At 41.4% G+C, this 23291-nt stretch overlaps 1 protein-coding gene across 25 annotated transcripts in view; it reads left to right on the top strand.

Moving 5' to 3' along the window:
* The window catches only part of FOXP1 (forkhead box P1), a 548710-nt gene extending 541696 nt beyond the window's left edge, over window positions 1-7014 (top strand). For all 25 annotated transcript variants that reach the window (XM_060271348.1, XM_060271340.1, XM_035106646.2 and 22 more), the window contains one exon: window positions 1710-7014. In XM_060271348.1, coding sequence (XP_060127331.1) covers window positions 1710-1854 — 145 coding nt within the window. In that variant the 3' untranslated portion in view covers window positions 1855-7014. The remainder of the gene's footprint in view (window positions 1-1709) is intronic.
* Window positions 7015-23291: the final 16277 nt, after the last annotated feature.

The following is a 23291-nucleotide window of genomic DNA, read 5'->3' as shown; positions in this document are numbered from 1 at the left end:
GCACTTGACACATCTGGAGAGTTTTAAAACCCACTACTAATATTAATGAATGTTAGCATTTCATTCATTTCCATTTCTGAAACTATCATGTGGCTTGCTTCCCTTTTGGCAGCTACATGGGCTATTCTTCTCATGGTGCGATTCCTGGTTTCACACCAAGTGGCTGGTGCTGATCAGTATAACAACAGGCAATTCTTTGTGTGTGTGTTTTTTCCTGGGGTTGTGTCATTCCCATCCACTCAGAACGTCCCAGCTATTTCAAACCACTTCAAAGTCAAAGTTTACATACTGGATTATTTCTTTATTTTGCCTTACCAAATTAAAAGGGTTAGATTTCGTTGACTGCAACATCCAGGGTTGCGGGTTATAAATCAAGAGAGACTTGGAACTTATCCTTACTTTATTTTTGGGGATTGCTTTAAACATCAATTATTTACAAAGGAAACTGGATTTTCCTTAACGGGTTGTATTATTACTGTTCACATGATATTGCCAATAAAATATCTTTCCCTTTTATAAAGTCTCTTTAACAAGACACTGCTTACTTGCTGGGGTATTTTACATATCAAAAGCTACCAAACAACAAAAAAGAGGAAGGTAATTTGTATTTGTAAAGGGGTTGTTGTGAATATGATTTACGGACAACATTTTTCAATTGTTATCATGCCCGTTTTGTATAATCAACCCTTGTTCCCCCATGGGTTATTCACGTGCTATTCTATAATGAGAAATTTGGCAGATCTCATCTCTTTAGTGCATCCTTAGTGCCCACCACGAGCTGAGGATCATGTTCTGCCTTGTTTACAGCTGACAGTGTTATTATTCTCATTAGGACTCTGCTTTCTTATCATATTGTTGTGTTAAGCGAGCCTTTTCCTCTCCGTTTGTGTTTCCTGGCAGGGCTTTTCTTCCCTTATTGACAGTTTGTAAAAATATGCATTAATTTGGAGTTTAAAGCATGTATCATGGTGTCTCTTTGCTGTGTTTGCTTGAAGTTGATTAATGATAGAACCTCACTTGGGGTCGTCCTCTGGAGACTTGCCTCACAGGTTCTGCATGTTAACTAGAGAAGCAGAACACACAGTAACCGATGATTAGCCCAGCCTCCAGAAGCTCAGTGGGCTGATAAACCACTGTTTTGCTTTACAGATGCTTATTTCATTTATTTATCCGAAGATTGTATTAATCAAGCTAATGTGTCACTCGAGAGCATTTTCCCTAAATCCCACGAAGAAACCATAAAGCAGCAAAGGCTTGCTTCCTGGTTTTGTTTTCTATTGAATCTTGGCGTTCTTAGGATTTATCTACCCCCCCTCCCCCCGGTTGCCCTTTGCAGCCAAACTAAGATTCACAAAGTGACATGTATTTGTGAAAAAACAGGCCGGGGTGGGGGGTGGGGAGAGCTCTGCTCCATATCAACCATTAAAAAGGGGGAGAGTTTCAAGAACCTTAGGATCTCTCCCCCTTTGTCATCTTCCTCGTTTGGTAGGAGAGACTGTATATCTTGGAAACCTTTGAAAAAACAACTCCAGTTGCTGTAAAATGATAGGTGTTTTAATTATACAAAAATAGGTGCTGTATTCTAAAGAGCTGAATAACCTTTTCGAATTGTTGGTCACTTTTTCTAACCCAAACAGGGTTGGTTTTTTTAAAATAATAATAATAATTAATTGCTCACCAACATTTCTTCTTTCCTTTTATGTTCACAGGCACCCGGTGCATGTTAAAGAAGAACCATTAGATCCAGATGAAAATGAAGGCCCGCTGTCCTTAGTGACAACAGCCAATCACAGTCCAGAGTTTGACCACGACAGAGATTATGAAGATGAAAATGTAAATGAGGACATTGAATGAGTATGTCTGTGATGTGATCCTGCAAATGAAGATCACGGGGAGGGAGGAGAAAAAAACAACCATATACTTCAAAATTAGCTGTGAAATCTCTCCCCATTATTGTACAGTCTGGAGGAAACACTTGGTCCATTTTGACAGCTATAAAGTACGTTAACTCTTAGTGCCATCAAGTATCCCATTTGGGAGTATTTTTGATTTTTCTACTTTTTGTTGAAAAAAACAAACAAAAAACAAAGGAATTTGTACTCTGTGCATTGGATGGACTTGTTTGGTACTTGGGATTCCCTCTCACAGTCAACATCAGTGTTGTAAATTTGTTCAACCAATTCATTTATCCACAATTTGGCAGCAGACTTTGGACTGCAATTCTTCCAATTTGGGACACCGAAGACATCAACCTGAGCATGTACACATAATTGCAGATCAAGCCTTTGCCCAGATTTTGAGGATTCCAATGGACAATATTTGCACAGTATCGCATGTTGATTATCACTGCCTTCACTTTTTCTTTCTTTGCTTCCATTTGGGATGGGGAAGTCGTGTGCGTGTGTGCACACGTGCACCTACATGTGTGCGTGCATAAGTGTGTATGTGTGTACTGAAGAGGGGTTAAAAGAAAATTCTCCCAATTTTTTTAGTGTATAACTTTGATTTTCCCCTTACTTCTCCTACACCATTTTAAGTTCTGACCTCAGGCCTCAACTGGCCAGAGCCTTTTGAGGCTTAAATGTTTTCTGTACTTTTGTGATGAATGTTAATAGGTGTTTTTATTATACAAAGCTGAATGTCCTTGGAATTGTTTGTAGTTCTTTTTCTACCATTCATTCCAGTTTCCTTCAGATGCCATCATGTTTTCTTTAGCTATGGAAAACATTCCAGTTTGGGCTATATTCCCACTCCTCAACCCCCCCCCCCAAAAAAAAAGAAAAAAAGAAAAAGGTTTTCAAAAGCTGCTGTAACCGTGTGCAAAGATATCTTTGATCAGAAAGAAAGGTAGTTGCAAGAATTGAGAATGAAAGGCAAACCAGCACAAAACAGTATATAGGATGCGCTGCAAATTCATTCCACAGAGCAGTGTATGTTGTTAACATAGTTCAGAGTTTTTGTTTCTGGGCTTTCGTTTTTTTTAATTATTTTTTTTTGCAGTAATGGTAAATATTTAGTAACACAAACTTTTAACAGCACAAAAAAACACTGAACATAACACTGAACATACACCATACAGGGTTTTATTATGTCAGAAATGAATATAATCGTGGAAAGCTCTTAGCTTTTTAACCTGAGTTTCTGGGACATCGAATGCTTCTGGAATATCTAAAATACCAATCTGCCTATACGTATTTTCAATTCACGTTCAAAAGTGGGCATTATGGGAGCATTGTACGTGGTTAAACAGATTAAACAGTTTGAGAATTAACTGGTGGCATCCATCAGCTTGAATATAATTTAGGTTTTGGATTCAACTTCTAGGGAAGGCCCACTAGTTGTAAAGTGTTAATAATTTTAACTTTGCAAACTGCAGTTAAGATCATTACACAATACTACACCAACCAGTATCAGAAACTGACAGCTTGAAACCTGTGGGTGAATTAGCACTGTTGCAAGTTGCAGCATTCTTCAAAGCAAATGCGGGCAGACAGCTGCTGTTAGAACATTGGTACCCATTGATCACTGGACATCTAAACACTTTCCATTCTCCACTTCTCCGTAACTCACTTATTTATGTCGGACTATAGCTTTTTAATTTCAAACGCCTTTCTGTTTTTTAATTTATATTCTACTTTTGTACCTTTCCCCCTAAAATTACCAAAGATATTACACAAAGGTAAATTATGTTCTCTGTTATATGCTTTATCTTATGAAGCCAAATATCCTCTTATTGTTGATCAAAGGAGGTGAAAGAATTTAGAAGCAAATGTCAAGATACGGGCTATGGCTAACCTGAGAAGGGAAACTGCTCCTTTATTAGAGTCTTAAGTTAGAAGACCAAGTAGATTGCTGAACCAAAGTTGTTGTTGTTTTATTTTTTGTTTCTTTACAGGGACCAAATGCATTTCTGTAAAGAAAGATCTTTTTAAGGCTAAAGCTATGGAACAGTATTAAGTGGAGGGAGCATGTAAGGACAGCATTTCATTTTGAGAAAACAGGAGAGTAGTCAAATTTTCCTGCAAAACAAAGGAGATGCTTACGTAATATACAGAAGAACTCTCGCAACTTAAACTGAACCATATAATAGTATCTCAAGAATTTAATTTCCTATCCTTTTGTTTGGTCTCCGGCTTTGCAAATCCTATTCACTTTTGCTAAAAGCAAATTGCAAGGCAATTTCGGTTTAATTTGCTTTAATCTGTGCACAGGACCTTAGAGTGATTTTGTGACCGTTGTTGTGTTTGGGGTTTTTTTCCCCCTTTGAAATTTGGTCAGCATCTTCCATGCAGAATAACACCCCTGTCCCCTTGTAAACTTTGGTACCATTCAAGTCAATGGGAGATTTTTGCCATTAACTTCAACTGGATGCTAGTTGCTGCATCCTTTACTGACAGTGAAATATATAAAAACACAACTTCCCACCCCCACCCCCCTTACCTGATTTTGTTTTAATTTAAAGGAGGGCAGTCTGTGGTCATCTGAAACATTTTGGAAACAAACCGTATGCAGGCAGCACCATGGCGTGCAGGAGATAGCCAGGAGGATCACAAGAAGCGATCCCTGTGCTTCAAAACTGAGTGGTTTTGCTGGTTAGCTTGGTATTCCAAAAGGGGATAAAAATCTGGTAGATTAGTTCATTCTCAGCATGTGTAGCTAGACGAGTAAAGATAACAGCATGAGAAACTGTTAGTACGCATACCTCAGTTCAAACTGTTAGGGAATGAGTAATTTTTTTAAATAAAAAAAAAACTACATTTCACTCAGTTGCACTTAGTTATATGTCTTGCATGCATAGTCTAAAGACTGTAGCAAAATAATAAAAGAAAAAATGAAATAATAATAAAAAATTAGACTTACCGTATCTTGCAGGTATCACTGTCCTGCAGAAGAACCAAGAGAAAAATCTCAGGCTTTACATCAAGCAAACTTTGCTATTTTTTACAAATTTCTGATTCTGTGTCCCTTTCAATAATAACAATTGTTCCTATAGGGTGGGGTTTATTATGTTGTACATATATAGCCCAATGTGTCTCTGTGATCCTTTTTGTCTTTTGGTGGGTGGGATGGGGCAGCAGGGGAAAGAAATGGGGGGGAGGGAGAAGGTCCTTTTTTAAGAAAATAAAAAAAGTATCATTCCTCAAAAGGAATAAATGCATACCTGTTAAAACACCCTTTGCTTTTTGTGCAACTGCTTTATATAAACTATACTTTTAAAAAATGCTTTGGGGGGAAAATCCTACTGTATGTAATGGAATTGCAGAATATGCTGCACATATATTTTATTTAGTTATCCTTGCTTTAAGACTATTGGATGACATTTGCTGACATGTGGGAGAAAATCCCAAACTCTTTGTTTTGGCAGATCCCCCCACCCCCGCACTTCCTTCTGGCTTCTAAAATGTAACATAGATGACAAATGATTCCCAACCCCCCCCCCCAACCCCACTGTTATGGATCAAATCATTTTTGTACAGGTTTTTTTGTTGTTGCTGTTGTTGCTGTTATGCTGTTTTGTTTTCATTTTAAATACTTTCCCTGCCCCTTCTGTTATTTCCCTACCACTGCCTATTTCTGGCTGTCTTAAGGGGCGGGAAAAAGTTGTTTCAAAAAATGTTTTCTTCTCCTGCAGTAAATACTTTGCATGATGAATTCCAAGGTCACACTTTCAAAGTTTTATCAGTGAAGTAGTGATTAATAATGGAGAGTGTCAAAAATTATTGAACTTTTGTATAAAAAAGAAATACTTTACAAGGTGCCAAGATGTAAAGACAATTTGTTACATGCTCTGTTTTTATTTTATTTTCTCTCAAAAGAAAAGCATACATTATGAAAGTAGTACAGGTAAACCACTGTTAGGAATGAGAGTCGAAGCCTACCTTATACACACACACACACACACACACACACACACACCTCTCCATGGAACTGACTGGGCTCTCTTCCCTCCCCCAGCTGAGCTCGGCTGTCAGCTCTGATCACCTGTTCCAGAGCAGGAGGCAGGGATGGAAGAGGGGAAAGTCTTCCTCCCCACATAGACTCCAAATGCAGCAATAGGTCTGCAGCTTTTTGCTGCATTTGCGGACTTCTAGACGGAGATGGATACCCTGCCTGTACCCCCAAGAGTTGGATGCAGCGGGTTCTCTTAGCAACTTCTTCCACCGACAGTAGAAAGAGTTCCATAGCTAGAACCCTCTTTTTGTGTAAAGCTCATCCCTTCTCTGGATTGGGACAATGCAGTTCAAATGCTTAAAACCTGCTGGATTTCTACATTTGACCAGAGGCAGAAGAAAATGGTGGTGGGCGGGCGGGGAAGAATCAAGGCTTATGTTAAACTTCAGTAAAGAAATACAATAAATAAAAATGTTTGATTCTCCTTTAGGAGAACCCAGCCATAGCACCCATGATCAGCTTATCAGGGGTGGGAGAAGGAGGAGATGGGGAGGGGGTACGAATCTACGAATAATACAGATCATTAGATATTTTATATATAAATATATATATAAAAATATATCAAAGTTTAAAAAAATAATTTTGAACTGTTGTAGTTTTCAGAATGCTGACAAGCTACGTTCCTTATAGCATGGAGAATGTGTTTTAAACTCTTTTGGAAAGTTTTGGTATCTTTTTTGCTTAACGTACTTTTTAGATGTCGCGGAAAACTAATTTATCATTCTTAAAAGTCTTGAGAGTTACATTTGCAGACCCGTTCCATGTTTTTAAACAGGCCCAGAGTTAGTAACAGGATATCTCCTTCCCAAAAGCCTTGATGAAAATGGTACAGTCCAGACTGTTAGCATGGTTCTTCATGTGTATGTGCTGCCAGTAACAAGATCCCCCCTTATTTTGTTTTGGTTTGGTTTTTGAGGCATACAAGAAACTCATTCCTTACATCAACTGTAATTCCATCATTCCATGTCTGTTGATGCAGACAATAAAATGTTGTGTAGTCAGTACTTATTACTGACATTATAGCATTCTCTAATGCAATAAAAGTGCTGGTTGTTCACACTGGTGATATTTGTTGCCATGGGCCATGTGTTTTTTGCTTTCCCCGGATGCTGGTGCTGCGCTCAAATATACCATACCTATGTCTACTTGTACCCTTGGAAGTTCATCATCAGGAGCCTTCCAGCCACTCATAGCTTTAATGGGAGGTGTTGTCCTTCACTGGCACAGGCATATTTTTTAAATTTTTGTTTCCATGTCGGGAAGGAATACAGTGGGTGAAGGTGCCAGTTTTTAATCAAGTTGTTGCCTTAAAACCAAACTTCGCTAACCATGCAGACTCTGTACCCACCTACTGAGAAAATACAATCAAAACCATTAGACCATGATCCTTTCCACATTTTCCTTGGTGAAAGTCCCACTGAACTCTGTGCCATCCTAAGGTGCCTACTTAAAAGACCTGCTGTTACCCTAGTAAATAACTGGGAACTATTTATGGATTTACCCTGAAAGAGTTAAAAAAACCCCACGAACAAACAAATGCAGTAAAACAAAATTGAAGTGCAACTGGCTAACTCATAAAGCTTTTCCAAATTGTCACATTGTGAATGAAAATACTTCTGTCATTCATTCAAGCCCAGAACTGACAGCAAAAAAAAACCCTTAGGCCATATATATGAATGAACAGTGGTGTGGGATGTCAGCATTAGCATGGTACTGTTACAAGCCACCCCTATCTCCGCCAGGTGGTAGCAAGAGATTCCAGGGGTCTTGGCACTTGACCAGGCTTGTTTCTCCACTGGGAAATTGAGGCACAGTGGAGACTAGTGTTTTCAAGAAATATGGTTACACATATTTGCACCTGACACCTTCAAAGGAGAACATTACACCCCAAGAGGGTCTCCTTTCATAGCTCCAGCAAGCTTGGGTTCAAAGCAGCAACCAGTCGTGGTCGGCAGCCAGTCTCTCTGGATTTGGGTTCACTTTTCTCACACGATGCTCCTCCACTAACACCAGCAGCTGCCCTGTCATGCAGAAGGACACTTTTTGGATCCAAAGTCACTATCAACATGCCAAGTCAAGAGTTATTCTGTGCAAACGGTTCCCTTGCTCCTGTTTATCTGATCTTCTGATTATGTGCATCTTCCGAGTTTCCCACAGGCCACTCAGATTAATGAAGTTGAAGAGTCATGCTGTGAGCTCACAGCAGTTCCATTGATTTCAGTACCATTGGTTTTGGCATGAAGTCCTTCACTTCAGAAACACACATGCTTTGCAAAACTCGATGGCCAATACATTAGGCCCCTCTTAAAGAGCATCACTGTCCCTGTAGGCAAATTGTAAGGAGGGAGTACAATCCTCCCACCTCTCTTTGAGTAAGCATACATTTATCTTCTACATCAAGGAATTTTTTAAAAAAAGTTTAACAACTAGCAATAGCAGGAACTAAAATTTCAGAGAAAAGCATTTTCATGAATAATTCATTAAAATTTCACATCTGCAAGATTAGTCATCCAAACAAAATGCTAATGTCAAAAACATGCACCGTCTATAATATTCTCATCAAGCAATCTTTTTGCATATAATGATAAATGCTTGAATTAGTAGAAATGATTTTATAAAAATACTCTATCATAACATTAAATGGATGGGGAAAGTATGTTAATTGATGTCAATAGCGTATTGAACTATTATTGATTTTTCATCAGCTGATGTAACAGCAATGTTATTAGCAGAAATTAATAGGTAATGCACATTTATGGCTACAATAATACTGGGAAACCGTCCTAGATCTATCTACCTTCCTTTCATTCCTTATAGTAGATTTTAACTTTTTTTCACAAATAGTGTATTTTGCACTAGGGAGAAAATACTCAATTTATTTCACCTGTCAATTGCAAAATAGTGAGTAAAGTAAATTTGTCTATAGAAGACCATAACACTGCAGTGTTCATAATGCTACATTATCAACGCTCTCCACTGTTGGGTTTAGTTACAACAGGCATAAGCAAACTTGGACTTCCAGATGTTTTGGGACTACAGCTCCCATCATCCCTAGCTAACAGGACCAGTGGTCAGGGGTGATGGGAACTGTAGTCCCAAAACATCTGGAAGTCCAAGTTTGCCTATGCCTGAGCTACAACACCATGACAGAGCACAAGATCCCAAGGTTCTGTCTCTGGTGCCTCCAGTAAATAGGAGCAGGTGAGCCCACAGGAAGTTGCTGCCAGTCAGCGTAGATGGTACTGGGCTAGACTGACCTCATCTAATACACCTTTACATATTCCTAAGTAAACTGAATTCCCCTGGGGTAGAACACATGCTTATACGTTCTCTTCAGCATCTATAGGTGGGCTGAAAGGGAAGGTGTGAAGTGGGGCAGGGGATGAACAAAAACAGCTCTTTTTGCCACCACCAGTTCCACTTTCACAGAAGCAGTGCCTCCCTGCAACCATTTCCCCCTCCATAATGTCATCTGTGCCAGCTCTGTATCATGACCTAGAGTTGTGTAGTAGTGGCTTGGACGGGGAGGAGTGGTGGGCTTCATTGGTGATTGTCCTCTCCATTCCCCAAAAGCTACCTTGGTTGGGACATTGTTGTAATCTCTGCCAAGCAGTGCATGAGATTCCAGAGGGTTCCCGGCACTCACCAGGGTTATGTTCCCGTTGAGAAGCAAGACTTGGTGGAGGCTGTAATGCCTTTAAGAAACATAGTTTAACACATATTGACACCTTAGTTTAGGATGAACGACAGCTGTATTGGCTGTCTGAAGAAGTGTGCATGCACACAAAAGCTCATACCAGGAACAAACTTGGTTGGTCTCTAAGGTGCTACTGGACACTCACTCACTCACTTTATTTATTTATTTCTACTGTGTCAGACCAACACAGCTACCTACCTGAATCTAGCTCTATTGGCTGCTGTCCTTCAGTTCACGCATTGTGTTCTCCCTTTTTTAAAAACAGAAAAACCACCACTCTCTTGCCTTTCTCCTTTCAAGCCCCCAACGTTTTGAACAACTTACCCTGTTGTTCTGTTGAATCCAAGGATACGAGAAGCCTGGGCACATGAACCAGGCACTAACTGAATTCCAGCAGATTTCAGCCACGTCCTTGGGAATAAAACTTCGTTTTTCCTTGTCTGAAATGGATGCACAACTAGCTTGTTGATCCTTTGCATAATTGAAATGATGTGGAATGAGCTATACGAAATCATAAATGATTGCTCCTGAAGACTCAACACCCAATTTCGAACTAACGAAGCACTAAATTAACATATCCAGATCACGGTACCATTATTGTGGAATACCATGCTGTTTTCATTGACTTCGGTACTGCTATAAACAGCATAAATTTAAGTATTTGTTACTCTTATTTATTTAGAAATGGAGGCAGTGAGAGATTTTACTTTCTTGGGTTCCATGAAATGGTGACAGCAGTCATGAAATTAAAAGACGCCTGCTTCCTGGGAGAAAAGCAATGAGAAACCTAGACAGCATCTTAAAAAGCAGAGACATCACCTTGCCGACAAAGGTCCATTAGTTAAAGCTATGGTTTTCCCAGTAGTGATGTATGGAAGTGAGAGCTGGACCATAAAGAAGGCTGATCGACGAAGAATTGATGCTTTTGAATTATGGTCCTGGAGGAGACTCGTGAGAGTCCCGTGGACTTCAAGAAGATCAAACCTATCGATTCTGAAGGAAATCAGTCCCGAGTGCTCACTGGAAGGACAGATCCTGAAGCTGAGGCTTCAATACTTTGGCCACCTCATGAGAAGAGAAGACTCCCTGGCAAAGACCCTGATGCTGGGAAAGATTGAGGGCACAAGGAGAAGGGGACGACAGAGGACGAGATGGTTGGACAGTGTTCTCGAAGCTACGAACATGAGTTTGACCAAACTGCAGGAGGCAGTGCAAGACAGGAGTGCCTGGCGTGCTATGGTCCATGGGGTCACGAAGAGTCGAACACGACTAAACCACTCAACAACAACAACAACCTTTATTGTCAATGTACAGCCTGTGTGCAATGAAATTACTTGGCTCTCTTTAATCCTTATGTTGCAGGAACTGGGACGAACACTCCTATTGTTACAGCTAGTGCTGAGATAATGTCAGTGTACTTCCGAAAGCAAATAATGCAACAGCATTGCAGACTACGGATTAGAAGATAGCAACTCCAAAAGCCGGTCCCCCTCAGCACTGCCTCTGCTGACTTACAATGGGGGGGGGAAATAAAGAGTTTTCCCTCAAAAACAGCTGGTGGGGGCATATCCAATCCTCACCAAGAACTTTTGGGGCAACAGGGCCTTTGCCCCCTCTACATTCCAAACGGGGTGCAGGTTTCACTTCCCTGCTTTGACAGCTGCCCTGGTGCACAGGGCATCCAATGTCATATGGGCATTCAGTAGGGAGACACCTGAACCTTCAGAAAACTGAAGTGAGGCTCTGATTCAGGTCTAAAGACTGAAGTGCAGTCCGGTGCATTTCTTCTTCTGTGCTTACGAAAGAATAACTTATGAAAGCGTACGGAAATTCCTTACTGGGTGTTTTCAAAATCACGACCAACATAATAATTGATATGCATGTAACACTAACCCTAATAAGCATGAATGGTGCACTGTTAGAAAATTGTGGCCACTTTGCTCCCTTCCCCATTCCTCTGCTGTTACACCATCATGAGTGAAGCCATGGTTTGGTTTATTGTTAGATGAGAACTGGGGTTCGTGGTTTGTCTCCCGCAAGACCTCGTGGGCATGACATCAACCTCATCATCAACATGACCTCAAAGGCATCAGCTTGTGACAATGTCCACCACACGGCTACCTACCTGTAACTACACCTATTTGTAGGGAGTGATGTATCCAGGCCCCTTTTCCCCTTTAACCAACAATGCCAAAGCTAGCACCAATGGCAACCAGCTGTTGCAGGAGTACAAAAGCATGCAAATGCAAAGTTGCAGCAGAACACGCACACTGCCAATACCCACATGGCCAACACAAAATTAAATAATGCTAAGTTCCTGGGCCTCACACACAACCAAGTTTATCAATTATACTGAAACTACTCATCCAAAACAGACGGGCACAAACCCCAACCTAGTCACAAGCTCTTTATTTTACAATCTCATTTATCTCCATATGTGTCAAATAGCCATATCATTTCACTCTAAAACATTAACTGCTTTCTGTTCTTCAAAAACAGCGCCAGCATCTACTATAGATTTCTTCCAGAATCTGAACAACTACTGTATGTTAATATCGGAAAGCAATAAACAACAACAACAACAAAAAAAATTGTGCCGGACTCTATGTATAAAGAGTTGACAAGTTAAAGCTACCTCTCAAAATGGTCAAAAGCAAATTTCAGAATGAACAACAAAAGCTGCAGCAAGATGTTCAAGGCTTCAAACACCTAGCCCATAAAATAAACCTCTCCCCGCACACATCATAATCCAAAAATAAAAGCAAATAATTATTAGCTTCACTTTTTTGTTTTTGTTTTTAAAAATCCTAGAAGCCCCCACCAAATAACTATGGATGTCAACTGATTAAAAAACGCATGGTATATCGGTCTTCTAGCTCTTTGATGAAATAATAAAGTGAAATTGCTTCCTCTTTGCTTTTTGCGGGTGGGGTTTTTCCATAAATTTCACCCTGGTCTGCTTTTATGCTGTTTTGGTAATGCTCGTGCTGGTTCTGTGTTTATTGATTGCATTGTATTTGTGCATTTTAACTGATTTTTGTGAACCACCCGGATGACTTTGGGTGGTCTAGAAATGGCATAACTAAATACTGTAGATAAGACCGGGACTTGCTTTCAGCTTTCAGCCCTACATAGATTAATGCTTGATTCCTTAAATACTTTAAAATGTCACTTTAACATGCACATTGCACAAAGTAATGCATTCTAAGAAAGTGACCACAACTACTTCTTATTATGTTGAGTGGTGGAAATTAGCCCAGCGTGTGTGTGTGTGCAAAATAACAGTTTTAGAGCTTTGAAAAGCAGTTCAAGCGCATTATTTTACTGACTTATGCAACAATCCTGAAAGGTATATCAGTGTTATCGTCTCACTATCGTAAAGCTGGGATGCTGAGGGAATGAGCAGCTTTTAGGTCATCTAGGGAGTGGTGGTGGCAAGCAAGATTTGTTCCTTAGTCTCCAAACCACAACACCACACCTAAAATTCCTTTGTTTAAATTTAAAACATATACACTGTAAATTGTAAAATGAGCATAAATGTAAGGATTCAGCCACACAAGGAACACTTTTGCAAAATCATCTGGTGATACCAACTCTCTGCGCCTAATGCAGCAATCATGTTTATTTGGATGTAATCACAGAAGTCGGAAAACCATTTTGTCTTCAAGTTCTAATGCTAATTTGAAGGTAACTGTCCTTTCAAAGATTAATTCCACTCAAAGCCATAACCATTATTTACCAGAGTTTGATGGTTTTATCACTCATCATTTTAGCAAATTCCCATTGAAAATGCTAAAATGGTTCGTCATAAGGCACATAACTGCTTTAGCTGTAAAAATGACCAACACAAGTGCCTGTACTCAAACATTAAATTATACTGTAATTAATAAAGACAGTTAAACTGTCTACTAGCAACAGCAATTTAGGTAGCCACATTTGATTGGCTATAAATTGTAACTACATTAAAATTCCAGAAATATTAGCAATATGGATTGCTTGATGGAAATAGGTGCTGATCACCAACAGTCCTGTTTTATAACAGAAGCCCAGGTCATGTTGGCCACAAAACGGGTGCGCGAAGATCAGGCCTAAGCACTTTTAATCTTGTGAAACAAGCAATTACAAATAGTTGCATCGATTTGTTAAAAAGCTTTGGGTGACATAAATTGTTTCCTGTTTAGCTTCTGGCTCCGATACATAAATGTCACAGAGTCTAATATAAATTAGGGTCAGGGAACAACAAGGGTCGGCTACTGTGGCTTATGATCAGGGCTGCGTCAATCGTTTTGTATGTATGAGAAAAGGCAAGGGAAGCTAACAGACAATGCTGCTCTGGTTCAAAGCACCCGCTTCCTTAGAAAAGGCCCAAAGAAGCAGAGCTCTTAGTTTAAAGGACAAGTGGTGCCACCCCCACATTGCTTTTTAGGCCAGGATATAGTTTGAAATCTTAGTTGCAGCATTCACTTGCCATGTTAACTTGGGCGAGTCTCTTTTTCCCCTAAGCCTCAGATCCCCATCTTTAAAATGGCAATAATAAATCACTTCATAATGGTTGTCATGAGGAAAACATGGGAGTTGATGCTACTGCTGTGTGTGTGCGTCCATAACTGTGAGTGAGCATGGAAGCAAGTATGAATCTAGACTTGGGGTAGCCAATATAGTATCCTCCAAATGCAGCTCCTATCATAGAATCATAGAATCATAGAGTTGGAAGAGACCACAAGAGTCCAGTCCGACCCCCTGCCAAGCAGGAAACACCATCAAAGCATTCTTGACATATGCCTGTCAAGCCTCTGCTTAAAGACCTCCAAAGAAGGAGACTCCACCACACTCCTTGGTAGCAAATTCCACTGCCGAACAGCTCTTACTGTCAGGAAGTTCTTCCTAATGTTTAAGTGGAATCTTCTTTCTTGTAGTTTGAATCCATTGCTCCGTGTCATCCTTGACAAGAGGACATACTGGCTGGGACTACTGGGAACTGTGGACCACATCATCACGAGGACACCACTTTCGATGCCCCTGGTCTAGCCATTACACTAGCCCTAGAGAACTTCACTCCTATGTTGAGTTGCACCCTGTCCTGCTGCTGTCCATATCATTTACTTGTCGTGGATTCTTAAGGGAAAAGGGTTGTAACTCAGGGATGCATGCAAAAGATCCCAGGTTCCATCACTGGCATCTCCAGCCAGGCCTCAAAAGCATTGGGGAGTCGCTATCAGTCAGTGTCGGCAGTAGTACCAGGCTAGCTGGATCCATGGTCTCATTCAGTATATGGCTGCTTCCTATGTCTCTGTCATGTTTCGAGTTTCTCAGCCCTTGCCAGCAAACGCCACCGCTGTGGACTGCAGACAGTGTAAGGAACAGCTCTGGTTCCTATGAGGAGTCGCACGGAATGATGAAGCTGTCGGATGTGGGCAATGTGCAGGCTTCTCCCTGTGGTGAGTGCAACATCTAGACTTGGTGATATTGGAGGCATAAGGCATTTTGCTTGTACAGTGGTGCCTCGCTAGACGAATTTAATTCGTTCCACGGGTCTTTTCTTACAACGAAAAATTCGTCTAGCAAATCCCATAGGAATGCATTGAATGTTTTTTTAAAAAAAATTTGCCCATAGGAACGCATTAATTGAATTTCAATGCATTCCTATGGGAAACCGCGATTTGCTAGACGAATTTTTCGTAAAATGAATTCGTCTAGCGAGGCAACCTCCACTAGAAAAAACCTTTCGTTAAGCGGAAATTTAGTTAAGCAGGGCATTCATTAAGCGAGGCACCACTGTATGCGTCTGCACATTTCTGCCTGCGTACAACCTTGCACCCACCCAGCTTGAGGGTTAACAGGGAATACATATCCAGATAGGCATTATGCAGTACACCCTGTCCCTACCAAGCTGCACCCTCACTGGTATACACAGGCCACCTCCCTCACGTGCAGACAGGTGAAGTTGCTACTGTTACAAGAATTTTAAGGTCATATAAAAAAATTAATGTTCATAACTGTATATATAAACCACCTGTCTGAAACCCCACAGTTTAGGTCCTGAACAAATTGACCTCAAATATTTCTCTGCAAGGTCAAAGTGGGAAACCTCCCCATTGTTTCTTTCCTACAAACCCTATCCTCACAAATCCTTTCTTAAGGGCACATTCAAGGGTGTGAGCCTGTGACCTGTGACCTAGATTCAGGAATTAAGTAGTTATAATAAAGAGATAAACAACACACTAAGATTTCTGGTGTAGACCGCCTTTTCTGTGAAGTATGTATGATGCTTCTGGGGGTGGTCTTGGACTCCAGGGTGGGCAATTTAAAATGTCTATATAAGGGCGGGCACACCTTTGTTCTGGGTCCCCCTTCTCTCGTCGGCGTGTGGGGGAGCACTCTGTTGCGACAGTTAATAAAAATCAGGCTTACTTGCTGCTTTCCTTCTAAATATTCTCTGGTTGGCCTCTGTTTTTCTCTCCTACCAATAGAGAACCTAAAAAGAGGGCTCTATATGGGCTCTTGGGTACCCCATAAGGGAAAAAGAACAGTTATTTCTTAGAATCATAGAATCATCAAAACAGAGAGTTGGAAGAGACCACAAGGGCCATCCAGGAGGGCCAAGCAAGAAACACCATCAAAGCATTCCTGACAGATGGCTGTCAAGCCTCTGCTTAAAGACCTCCAAAGAAGGAGACTCCACCACACTCCTTGGTAGCAAATTCCATTGCCGAACAGCTCTTACTGTCAGGAAGTTCTTCCTAATGTTTAGGTGGAATCTTCTTTCTCATAGTTTGAATCCATTGCTCCGTGTCCGCTTCTCTGGAGCAGCAAAAAACAACCTTTCTCCCTCCTCTATATGGCATCCTTTAATATATTTGAATATGGCTATCATATCACCCCTTAACCTTCTCTTCTCCATGCTAAACATGCCCAGCTCCCTAAGCCGTTCCTCATAAGGCATCGTTTCCAGGCCTTTGACCATTTTGGTTGCTCTCCTCTGGACACATTCCAGCTTGTCAGTATCCTTCTTGAACTGTGGTGCCCAGAACTAGTGTTTCTTACAACACTACCTAACCATGTGGGAAGCCAATCTTACTCCTGCCATTTTTGATTGCGGGGCAGTATTCCGTGAGGAGCTCACATGTGCACAAACCAGGCACATAATTGGTTGGGTGGGGCACTTACACAATAGATGATGCTCTAGCATTCCAAAACAATAACATTACGTGTGGAGTGATTACTTCAGGGCCGTATTAATTTCACGCTTCTGTAGGATAAATTACAGCTCTTTTCATATAACGCTGGATCCCATAAATACTTTTTTACAAAAAATAACAACAACACCATTTATAAAATACTGTTTATAAAAGGGCCCTTTTGCTTCACAAAACACATCACTTCTGCATGTGGAAATTAACCTCCTATTATCGTCTGGAATGCATTTGAAGACTTCTATGCTAATTTTTTTAAAGAAACTTTCTCCCTTCTCCCCTAAGCGGAGTGGCACAGGTTATTTACTCAACATAAATCAAATGTATCATGTACAATGTTTTCTTTAGATTGGCGGGCAACAGAGAAAAATACAGTAAAAAAAAATCTGGAGAAAATTTATTAAATATGATTTTCACTGTAATAGAATATTAATGGAACCCAGTGCTCATTTCCCATTAAGCTGATCTCTTTTTAATACACACATGCTTTTTATTATTTTGCACTCATGCGAAAATTCCACATTCAGAGACTTTCCATCTACTTAGGAATGTCTCTGGCGAAGGCAGAGTAAGAAATATTGAACCGGGGCAGGCGGGGGGGGGGGGCAGGGAGAAGGAAGGCAACAAATACCTAGTGATAAGAGGTAGTGCACCAGAGATAAAATAAAGCCAAAAAAAAATGCCAATGAAATAACAAAGGGTAAAAAGCATTCAACCCAGGAAGGGAAGCTACAGAAACAATTATATTTTAAATCCTCTTTTCTTTCTCTGCTACTGCTTAGATGAAAATGTTTGATTTGCAACATAAAAGATTCATTAATTACCACTTCAATATTTAAAGCTATTTTTCCGACTAACAGGAGCAGATAACACTGCAATAAAACCACTAATAAAAATTGGAAAATACTTCTAACAAAGTTTACCAGGGTTGGGGAATCCTCAGGCTCAATGGTTCTCAAAAACTTTTCTCAGATGAAAAGTGATCGAAGCTCTCCAGTTATAAGCAGCGCTATTTTTCTTGAAAGGAGGGGCCAGGACTAACCACGAACACCTCTCTTGTTCTCTTAGAATGGCAATGGCGGCCAATTGAGAGGTGTTGAAACTGAGTTCCTCCAAGTTCCAGATGGAAAAAGGCCTGGTTATTAATTTAATAATAATAATAATAATAATAATAATAATAATAATAATAATAATAATAATAATAATATTTCTACTACTATCCTGGCTTCTGCTTATGGATCCATTTCTTGGATTCTAAGCATGCAGAATTCCAATCTGCAGCTCCCAAGCCACTGGGTCATTCTCCAGGATCAGATTCCATACTCTTAGCTCATAATTCCTCCTACGAACCCCGCCAAAAGGTCTCTGTGGGGCAATTAATTACTACTACTACTACTACTACTACTACTATATAGACTTGTTAGTTTCTTGCTACCTGGAGGTCTCTAAGCAACTTACAACACATTTCTTCCTCATGTGCCTCATCCACAATATAGAAACTCAATCAATAATAATTTAAAACATAAATATAAAAATATCATATAAAAACAAAAAAAAAACCAACCACCGTAACAGCCACAGGAAGCTTGGGCAGCACACTAGAAACAAAATATTACCTTAGTCTCAAAGGCCTGGGAGCAAATATAAGTATTTAAATGGCACCAAAAAGATTTCATTGAAAGTGTTATGTGTACATCACTGGGGAGAGCATTCCACAGACGGGAAGCTCTCTCCCTTGTCACCATTCTCGGAGGGTGACCTGAAGAAGGGCCTCAGAAGAAGACCTAAGCATCCGGGTATGTTCATACTGGGAGGCTATATTGTGCTAAATAAATCAAAGGCCTGACTCAGTACAGTATTTTATTTTTAAGGTAAAGTGACCCCTGACAGTTAAGTCCAGTCGTGAACGACTCTGGGGTTGCAGTGCTCATCTCGCTTTACTGGCTGAGGGAGCTGACGTTTGTCCGCAGACAGTTTTTCCGGGTCATGTGGCCAGCATGACTAAGCTGCTTTTGGCAAAACCAGATCAGCGTGCTGAAATGCTGTTTACCTTGCCGCTGGAGCGGTACCTATTTATCTACTTGCACTTTTACGTGCTTTTGAACTGCTAGGTTGGCAGGAGCTGGGACCGAACAACGGGAGCTCACCCCGTCGTGGGGAATCGAACCGCCGACCTTTCAATAGGCAAGCCCTAGGCTCTGTGGTTTAGACCACAGCGCCAGCCGCGTCCCTATGACTCAGTATTAGGTAGCGTCATTAAGAAGCAGGGATGTCCCAATGGTAGCAGTAAACTTCTGTATTCTAGACATCCACATTCAGGCACACACCTTTCTTTGGAGCTCTAACAATTTGACACAAAACACCCATATACTTTGTTGAGAGCTAACATGGAATACTTAACAAAAGCTGGCAACTTCTTCTTCCTACTCCTGAAAAGGTACAAATGTCCAAATAGCACCTGAGAACCCAAGTCCATCTACCACCCGAGCCAACCTGCCTGAGCCATCTTGCAAGGCAGACAAAAATGTTATTACTCCGATGGGCACATAATAGATGAAACACTGTGGTGCATCTGTATCAGCACAACTGGACACCTTCATCTGCCACATGTGCAACAAAACATTTCTCTACAGCCACAGCAGGCACTGTAGCTCTCCAACCGTTTGTCTTCACTCCCAGAGGTGCACTCTTCCATCCCGGTGCACGCCCGGAGGTGCACCCCTGAGGCAGACAGATGCCAACCTGATGAACCCTCTCTCAGGCGAAATTATTTGGAAGCTTCTGAGATGGATTCTATCTTGAAATAATATATGTTTCAACAGGGCTGATTATTTGTTGCTTCTTTAAATAAAATGGGACAGATGTGTGGATAGTGTGATTCTAAAGTCTAGTCACTAGGTGGCACTAGACTTTGTTGTATCTGGAGTTTCCTGGTATACTCTTCTGTTCTTCTCTGCCATTCTTCTCTAGTTCCCCAACCAGGGTATTAGACAGGCTTCCTCTCAGCCTTCTGTAGAAGTGTGGGACATTTTCCAGACCTTTGAGTAGCCCTGCTATAATATAGGCTGCTTAATATTTTAATTGGAATGATCTTATGCATGAAATGCCCAGTTAATTTCTCCCCAGCTCATTTTTGCCCACCCACTTTCAGAGTAAAGGCAGGCCCAATCCTAGCATACATAATTCTTTGGGAATCCATCTGATCATGCATGAGACCCATGCTACATGTTTATGGTTGCTTTGTAAAGTCTTAAAAATACAGTTGGAATGGCTATCACAATCAAACCACCCCCCTGGCGCTTCCTGGCTCCCGTTTATGGCTTTAACATTTGTAGAATGAGGTTTTGAATTGCTCGACGCAAAACAAAAACACATGATAAAAATCAGGTGATGGGCTGCTTACTGTAAAGTTCATTTCCCCTCCAAAGTCCTTCTTTAATTATGAAAGCTGCAGAATCCATTTCCTTTTGGTGTGCAAAAAGGTGTGTAATTAAACCATCAGCATAATACCTTTCTACATGTAAAACCTGCACTTATGAACTTTAACTGCTGAATAAAAATGCCTATTACATGACCATTAAGTATTATGAATAAAGCGAGTCATTGTAGTACTTGATTAATTTTTATGCACTAAGCTTTGTGTTCAGCAGAAATTTGATTTCCATTGGTATCTATATCCCAAAGGCTTATGGGGTTTTCTGGATCAGTCTCCCATCCCTTATTCCCTCCGAGTATGCTGCTACTTTACGTACATCCTAACACTAACTCAGGAAGCTATGATCCCCGGTTGCTTTATTTCACTCCTCCACTTTGTTTTCCACCTTCCCATCACTATGGCCCAACCAAATATAAGTACGTTGTACTTAAACATTTACCAGCTTCGACAGGTACAAGCTTTCCTGGAGCAGAGGACCTTGGCCACAATAGTTCAGGCATCGGCTACTTCAAGACTGGATTACTGCAAAAGAGCAAGACCCTGTCAGGATACAACACCTCTGCTCAGAGCTCTGCATGATTTGGCGAATTGTTACCAGACCAAGTTCAAAGTGTTGGTATACAAACCCCTTAACAGCTTGCGGTCAGTTTATTTGTGGGTTCCGTTTACCCCATATGTGTCCACTTGACCTCTTTGATCTGCAAAACTGGCAGTGTTACAGGTGCCACACAGTGCTCACGCCATGTAAGACATCATTATTTTAGTGTGGCAGCACCTAGACTTTGGAACCCCTGGCCTACTGACAGGTTCCTTTGCTGTATTATTTTTGGCATCTGCTTAAAACATTTTTGTTTAGGCAAGCCTATCCAGGCACATGTCTTACATCTCTTTTTAATTTTAATTAAAATGCTTGCTTTGGTTTTTTTTTTTAAAAAAAATCCTTTTTTAAACTGCTTTTATTGATAATTTTAATATTACTTATAAGCTGCACGGAGGTTTTGTCACAATCAAGCAGTATATTTTGTTAAATAAACAAATAACAAACAAATAAGCAAAATGCCTACACTGAAATAGGGGTTTTATGCTTGCAAGACAAAATCCCTTGCCCAGCAGATGTAACAGAGAACTACCACATCCAGACAATTGTTTGAACAAAATATACAGCACAGGCAGAGGTTGTATTGCAGAACTCTTCTCAAAAGCCCATCTTTTCTTGCCTGCCAAATCATACAGAACACATACTTTTGAGCAAATTATTAAAAAGTGAGTTTTGCTGTAACTATTGATCTTGGTTATTCTGGTATTGATCTTTATTTGCCTACTGTTCCCTGCCCTTGCTCTCACTTCTTGTACTTGCAGTGCACTGACAAATGTTCTACAGGATTTGTGGTGTATGAGAGCCTAACTCTGTAAGGGCTTGAGGCAGAAACCATCATTACCCCTTCAAATAAACCTGCTCAAGGCTCTTTGAGGTCCAGTGGGTAGAGTACAATAATGGATTTGAGCTTTGAACATATTAGTTCAACCTGCTGTTCAGCTCATGATCTATAAAAAACGGGTTACAATCCTAAGGAGGATTGGCACTGCAAAGTAATTTACACACCCAAACCCTGCTCCAGAGAACATGAACTGTGCAGGGAAGCAGAATTCTACACGTGTATTGGGAACTGCAAGTGTTAATTTTAAAGTCGGATGTGCATACAGACTTTGAAATAATCTGTCATTATTGTTATGTATTAGTTTATATAGTTTTCCCTCAGGTACTTGGAAGTTGTTTTAGAAGGGAACTTTAGGAGGGAATTTTGAATTATGTTTGATACATTGTTTGAGCCAGCCTCTATAAAAGCAGGCCGGCTCAGCAATGCAGTTCAGTTCTGTTCCAGCTTCCAAATACAATGGTACCTCGCAAGATGAATGCCTCGCGCAACAAAAAACTCGCAATACGAAAGCGTTTTGCGTTGCGCGAGAACTCGCAAGATGACAGCTGATCTTCCTTTGCCGCCTTTCCGCGCTACAGCTGGTTCCCCGGGGCTTGCCAAGCAGGCGGCGACAAGCCGTGGCAAGCAGCACCCGTTGCGCTTCGGCTCTGCCCCCTGGTCCTGGGGTCATCGGGAGACAGCGGCCTTCAACGCGGTCAAGACTCTCCTTTCATTGGACAGTGTGCTGGTACAGTACAGTGAAGCCAGGCCACTGGTCCTCGCCTGAAACGCCTCACCTTTTGGCATCAGCGCCGTCCTCAGTCACCGTTTCCTGGACGGCAGGGAAGCTCCGCTCACCTATTTTTCCAGAACACTAGCTCCGGCCGAACAGAATTACAGCCAGCTCGACAAGGAGGCATTGGCGCTTGTGGCAGGAGTGAAGAGGTTCCACAAATATCTCTTCGGCAGAACATTTGATCTCATCACCGACCACAAGCCACTCCTGGGCCTCCTCGCTGGTGACAGGCCAACTCCACTGGTCATCTCGCCACGCATGCTGCGATGGACTGTGTTTCTGGCAGCCTACCGCTACCAACTCATGCACCGGCTGGGGAAATCACTGGGCCACGCTGATGCCCTTAGTTGCTGCCCTCTTCCAACACTTGTGGAAGACCCGGCTCCTGCTTCATTGCTCCTTCTGATTTAGAACCTTCCAGCAGCACTAGTTTCGGCTGCTGGTGTGGCCTCTGCATCTGCCCAGGACCGGACCATCAGCCATGTGCTCAACTGGGTGTGGAGGGGATGGCCACAAGGGCCTTTCGCTTCAGAACTCCGACCGTTTGCAACCAGACAACACGAGCTCTCGGCTCATCACGGCCGTCTACTGTGGGGAGACCGAGTCGTGATTCCTCAAAGACTCCGCCAGCACGTCCTCGAGGCCCTGCACATCAGCCACCCAGGAATCATCAAAATGAAGGCGTTGGCCCAGTGTTACGTCTGGTGGCCGAACATGGACGGTGCCATCACCTCTTGGGTTGCCGCCTGTCAAGCGTGCCAGGAGTCGAGACTTGCACCACCGGCAGCCAAAGGACACA

This window comes from Zootoca vivipara, chromosome 2 (assembly GCF_963506605.1).
Source record: "Zootoca vivipara chromosome 2, rZooViv1.1, whole genome shotgun sequence".
Taxonomy (NCBI): domain Eukaryota; kingdom Metazoa; phylum Chordata; class Lepidosauria; order Squamata; family Lacertidae; genus Zootoca; species Zootoca vivipara.
This window is presented reverse-complemented; position numbering and strand designations above follow the sequence as displayed.